We start from the raw sequence: 6,442 nt of genomic DNA, 5'->3' as shown, positions 1-6,442 counted from the left end.
ACAGGTTGGGTCTCTATAGCCCATTTATCTATTCATGAAAACTGTACGGCTGAATTTATATACAACTCACCTGTTTGCGTTAGATTAGGATTAAAGGGAGGGATAGGGGCGTGGCCTCTTTGAGTGACAGGTGGGAGCTGTCTTCTAGGTGTCCCTTCAGCTCATTCAGTCCCTGAACTTAACCTCTGGGCCGTGTTTGTGATCAGTGTTTTAGTAACTCATGTATCAGAGGAGGAATGTTCGGCATGATTTCTGATGAGTTCCTGATTCTGATTCTGGATTGAGAACAAATACTCGTTGTCAGAACGCAGCGCGAGTGAAGATGACAAGACTTTTACAATCTGTGGATCACTTGTTAGCATGTAGTTGCACAGCAAACTGATAACTGAGTGTGTGTGTGTGTTTGTGTGTTTGTGTGTGTGTGTGTGTGTGTGTGATTGTGTGTCTGTGTGATTGTGTGTGTGTGTGTGTGTGTGTGTGTGTGTGTGTGTGTGTGTGTGTGTGTGTGTGTGTGTGTGTACCCCCCCTTTCAGTCTGTACAGGGTCAGGAGATGAAGATCAGAGACGATGATATTTGGGGGACAGCTGATGGGAGTGGCTCCAGGTGTGTGTGTGGGTCAGTCAGGTGGGAGCATGTGGTCCAGGAGGGGGCGGGTGTTAAACTCAGACCTGGCTCTGGTTCTCTCAGGGGGGGGGGGCTCACTTCTCTCTATAGTACAGCAGGTACATCTTCAGGGGCTCAGGGAGTGGCAGGTTCAGGATCCTCTCTCTGAGGAGGTTCACGGCTGGCTGTGGACGGAGCAGCTCCCCAGTCTCCCTCTCCTCCTCCTCTTCCTGCTCCTCCTCTTCCTCCTCCTCCTCCACAGTCTCCTCCTCCTCCACCACCGCCCCCGCTCCTCTGCCACTCCTCCTGCTGCCTCTCAGCTGTCGCCTGGCCTCTCTCTCCCTCTCCCCCGCCTCCTCCTCGTCTTCCCCTCTTCCTCCCTGGTTGTTGTTGCTGTCCAGAGGGGTGGGGCCAATGCCGCTGCTGGCCACTACCTGCCGTGTGGCGAGGACCAGAGCGTTACAATGACGCCGGTGGACACGGCGGCGTTTGAAGCGAGGGCCGTACTTATGGAGCCCGGCCACCGCCAAGCCCCTCCCCACGCTGAAAGAGGAGCCTCTGCCACGTGATTGGCTGTCTCCTCCGTCCGTGGTCACTCTCAGGGTGTGGCGGATGCAGATACGAGACAGCTCCTGCAGCGTCCGGACCTCATACCTGGCTGCAGGACAAAAACCAGGAGGACAGATAAGAAAGGGACAACGACAAAGATTAATCAGTAAACTAATCCAGATTAAAGTCTGCTGGACTCACGCAGGGGGGCGGTCTTGGGTTTCCCGTTGGTGCTGTGTTTAGGGAGCACCAGAGGAGCGAAGGACACGGAGATGATCTTTTTGGTCTCCCAGCTGTTCACACCTGTTCGAGTGATCTTCGTCAGCTGCAGATACAAACAAGAGGAAGACCCAGAGTCAGGAGGTCAGACACAACCAGCTGATTCTGTATCACTTCATACAGCACATGAAAAAAAACTCTAAACACTGCAGAGAAACTCTTATGTAGATATTTAAAATCAAAACTCATCACTTGTTATTAAACCTCATGTGTCCTTAAGTGTTTAGATCCTGATGATAACAACATCATTTCAGGCTCCAGGCCTCATGAAGCACCAACCTTTTCCTCCAGAGGCATGACCAGGATGCCCCCCAGCTTCAGCAGGTTTTTCATGTACTCCTCGTGCTCCTTCTGCACTCCCGCCCCACAGTACACCCGGTCATACTGTCGGCTGTCTGCAGGGATCTCCAGGCAGTTCCCCACCACGAAGGATGGCTCGCAGAACTCAAACCTGAGCACAGACAGAGGAGAGACTTAAGGCCACATCCTGACACAAGTGAAACTATCTTTCTCAGGTCATCAACAGGTCACCTACTTATCAAAGCTGTCGCTGGTTTTAATAAAGGAGTCCAGCTTCTGATAGGCGTACTCGATCACATCTGCATGAAGTTCGATCCCATGGTTCACTCCAAACGGTCCTGAGACAGATGAGAGCAGGGTCATGAAGCTCAAGGTCTCAAACTGAGACTTTACAGTAAACTGAGACTCTGCAGTAAACTGAGACTCTGCAGCCAACTGAGACTTTCCAGCAAACTGAGACTCGACAGCAAACTGAGACTCTGCAGCCAACTGAGACTCTGCAGTAAACTGAGACTCTACAGCAAACTGAGACTCTGCAGCCAACTGAGACTCTGCAGTAAACTGAGACTCGACAGTAAACTGAGACTCTGCAGTAAACTGAGACTCTGCAGCCAACTGAGACTTTCCAGCAAACTGAGACTCTGCAGTAAACTGAGACTCGACAGCAAACTGAGACTCTGCAGCCAACTGAGACTCTGCAGCCAACTGAGACTCTGCAGTAAACTGAGACTCTACAGCAAACTGAGACTCTACAGCAAACTGAGACTACAGTAAACTGAGACTCTAAGCAAACTGAGACTCTAAAGCAAACTGAAACTCTAAAGCAAACTGAGACTCTACAGTTTGCTAAGACTCTACAGCAAACTGAGACTCTATAGCAAACTGAGACATTGCAGCAAACTTTGTCTCTGCAGCAAACTGAGACTCTACAGTAAACTGAGACTCTACAGTAAACTGAGACTCTGCAGTAAACTGAGATGATACAGCGAACTGAGACACTCCAGCAAAATTAGATGATACAGTAAACTGAGACTCTGCAGTAAACTGAGACTTTACAGCAAACTGAGACTCTGCAGCAAACTGAGACAATACCAGTATGAGACCGGTATCGGACCAGCATGAGGAGCACATACCTAGTATGAGGCCAACCATGGTGCTGAGGTATCCGGTCCCGCTGCCCAGGTTGAGGAAGGAGAGTCCAGGATGAAGGTCCAGAGCCTCCATCACCTCAGAGTAGATACATGGAGCAGACAGGTGGATGTTCCCGTGTCTCCATGCTAAGTCCTGTAATAACAACAACACATTTAACTTGCTGTGCCTCAGGAACACAAGGACCACAAGGAACACGTGTGTTCACTCTGTGTCGGACTCTCACCTTGTAGGCGTTGTCACGGTATTCATCCAGATAGTAGTCTGCGCGGTCGATGGCTCTGAAGGCGCGCTCCACCAGGTCTGAGCGGATGTAGTACGCCTCCTTCAGGTTATCGATCAGGTCGTCATTATCTTCACCTGCACTCACAGCTCCGCCCATGATGACTGCAGACAGGAAGTTTACCGTCACACGTATGTCACCATCTCAACAAACATCATGTGACCTACAGAGGAACCAGACTACAGTTCAGTTTGATTCTTTTTGACCTCCTTCAGTTTGTGAAGACGGGGAAACATCATGTTTCTAAAACTGAAACTTCATCCAGCCCTTCACATGAGATCCATCACATCATATTAAACATATAAATCAAATATTAATTATGTAAATCATATTCATTATGAACTTCATCACCACACTGATCCAGTGATCTCTATCAGGACATGAAACTTTCACCAGCCGTCCAATCACTGAGAACTCTGTGCAGCTCTTCCTCAGCCTCCCACAGCATCAGGTCTGCATCATCTTTAGGTTATGAGTTATTTTTTAAAAGTAAAAATGTTGAATTATTGATTATCATATCAGCATGATGAGCAGATCATTATCAGTTACTTTCAACTAAAAAAGTTTCTATGTTTCAACTCCAGAGATGATCAGAGACAGACTGTAACAATCATTCAAGTCTGTTTTGTTTAAACTCTTTTGCATTTTGAGAAAAAAAATCAAACATTAATAATTAACCTTCACTTCCAGATTATTGCTTATTATATTCCTAATCTACTCATCTGGCTTATTTATCTTGTCTTTATTATCATCCTGACAATAAACAACCAACAATCATCAGGTACAGCCCCAACATCTCCACACAACTCCTCCAACCACCACGTCCATGTGGGAACTTTATTAAACTCACTCAGACACGGTCAGAGCGGATTTATGAGAACATCAGTTATTGATTTAAACAAATTCATCCTCTCCTGAACTCTTCAAACTTCAGGAGTCTGCAGACTCAGAGGACAAGCTTCATTTCTCTGCTGCAGCTCACAGCTGGAGATGTGAATGCTGCTGCTTCAGGGTGGTGTTAAAACCGACAGCAGAGAAGGGCAGAGGGACAAAAGCTGCAGACAGACCTCACCAGGGTGAGACAGAGACTTCAGAGAGTGTTTCAGTCTCATCAGGGTGAGAGAGACTTCAGAGTGTTTCAGTGTCATCAGGGTGAGAGCAGACTTCAGAGAGTGTTTCAGTCCTCATCAGGGTGAGACAAAGACTTCAGAGAGTGTTTAAGTCCTCATCAGGGTGAGACAGAGACTTCAGAGAGTGTTTAAGTCCTCATCAGGGTGAGACAGAGACTTCAGAGAGTGTTTCAGTCTCATCAGGGTAAGAGAGAGACTTCAGAGAGTGTTTAAGTCCTTGTCAGGGTGAGACAGAGACTTCAGAGAGTGTTTCAGTCTCATCAGGGTGAGACAAAGACTTCAGAGAGTGTTTAAGTCCTCATCAGGTTGAGAGAGAGACTTCAGAGAGTGTTTAAGTCCTCATCAGGGTGAGACAGAGACTTCAGAGAGTGTTTCAGTCTCATCAGGGTAAGAGAGAGACTTCAGAGAGTGTTTAAGTCCTCATCAGGTTGAGAGAGAGACTTCAGAGAGTGTTTAAGTCCTCATCAGGGTGAGACAGAGACTTCAGAGAGTGTTTCAGTCTCATCAGGGTAAGAGAGAGACTTCAGAGAGTGTTTCAGTCCTCATCAGGATGAGAGCAGACTTCAGAGAGTATTTCACTCCTCATCAGGTGAGACTTTTTTAGAGTTTCAGAGTGTGTACAGACTGAAGCTTCACAGATCAAACTCTCAGAGAGTTCTGGTCGATCATATGCAGTGTTTTGGTTTTTGTTCTGAGCAGACATAAGCAGAGGGGGGCGCTGTGACCCGCTCATTGACTCGGTGGTTTAGTAGGCTAGTAGGGTACACACACACACTTCCTGCACACACACACTTTTGTTTCAGCTCATCTGCCCCCCCGATCGCTGTTTGTGTGTGTGTCTGTTGTGTTGTACACCGCACACACACAAAGTCTTCAGACCCGCACAGCCCGCAGGATGACCCCCTCCCCCTCCCGCACGCGCCGTAGCCCGCGCGGTGCTGCGGTCAGATTAGCGTCAATCAGCTGCTCCAAACACGGACACACACTAACACACACCGACACTGAACTCACACGCGAACATAAACTCCGAACACACACTTTGATCAGACTGTCGCACAGGAACAAGGTCAACACACTCCCGCAGTCTGCTCCCTGCTGCACGAGGAGAAACATCGAGACAACAGCTGATCCCCCCCTTTTCCTCCTCCTCTTCCTCCCCCCGCACCTGAGCCGCCATGTTAGAGCCGCTCGCGCTTCTCATACCTGTAAAGAACCTCGAGGTGAGCTCTCTTTCCCCGCGGGGTTCTTCTGCTCAGCCGTGTGTCGTCGGGGGGTCCAGTCAGGAACACACCACTGCTGGATGTAAACATTCAGCCAGCTGACGCTCTGACGTCAGCACGCACCATGCGTAAGGCTACGGCGGAGGAGGTTGGCCTACATCCCGCTCAGAGGTCTTCATCGAGCTGAGCGGCCGCAGCCTGAGGTGTGCTCATGAGAGTGAATTTTCAGAGTGATGAAGAGGAGAATTAAGACTGTGACACGTTATTATAGGACTTTAAGCAGGGTTTACCACGTGATCCAGCCAATCAGGAGGAGGGCTTGATCTTCTCAGTTTTAATTGAATAATCTGCTGGTTTCTGAGCTGATCCTCTGTGGGTCAGTAGGTCACATACAACACTGCAGGCTGTATTCAACACGTAACTGCAGGTGAACCACAGGTGTGAATATTAGCAGCTGAGTCATAATCAGCTGATTCTGTGAATTCTTTGAAGTGTTTGGAAAAAGTCTGACCCTGATCATCAGAGGAGACCTCCTTCTCTTCATCCTCGTCCTGCTAACACTCCATCTGTCTGAACATCTTATTTATGGTGCAGATGTTTTCACATACTCTTAATATTTATCACATTTGTTTCTGTCAAACTGTAAACATTTTCCTTTAAAACAGACTGTCCAGTTCAGTCAGACCCTCTGAAGATAACTATCAATGATCAATAATCAATAAAACATCCTGAGGCTGTATGAGGACCCAAGCATTGTCTGAGCCTCAGAGAGGAAGACAGGTGTGACTTATTGTTCTTAATCAGAGTTTGTGGGACTCACTGTGGATGAACTGATAAAATAAAACTGTCTGTGTGCAGGTAGATCTGAAGAGTTAGGGTCAAAGGTCACAGTATTCACATAGGAGTGCCTCAGACTGTGGACTTTCTG

At 48.0% G+C, this 6,442-nt stretch overlaps 1 protein-coding gene across 2 annotated transcripts; it reads right to left on the bottom strand.

Annotated features, from left to right (window-relative positions):
* Positions 1-5,734, bottom strand: LOC117822118 (protein-L-isoaspartate O-methyltransferase domain-containing protein 2). 2 transcript variants are annotated; one of them, XM_034696764.1, is made up of 7 exons: positions 5,498-5,734; positions 3,108-3,327; positions 2,866-3,016; positions 1,968-2,070; positions 1,712-1,883; positions 1,355-1,478; positions 1-1,262 (listed from the first exon to the last, which is right to left on the bottom strand). In XM_034696764.1, the coding sequence occupies exons 2-7, from the start codon at positions 3,261-3,263 to the stop codon at positions 700-702; spliced, it is 1,269 nt and encodes a 422-aa protein (XP_034552655.1). In that variant the 5' UTR covers positions 3,264-3,327; positions 5,498-5,734; the 3' UTR covers positions 1-699. The 2 variants fall into 2 exon arrangements, with proteins under 2 accessions (XP_034552655.1, XP_034552654.1); XM_034696763.1 differs by having other exon boundaries at positions 3,108-3,268.
* Between the last annotated feature and the right edge of the window lie 708 nt (positions 5,735-6,442).

This window comes from Notolabrus celidotus, chromosome 11 (assembly GCF_009762535.1).
Source record: "Notolabrus celidotus isolate fNotCel1 chromosome 11, fNotCel1.pri, whole genome shotgun sequence".
NCBI lineage: Eukaryota > Metazoa > Chordata > Actinopteri > Labriformes > Labridae > Notolabrus > Notolabrus celidotus.
This window is presented reverse-complemented; position numbering and strand designations above follow the sequence as displayed.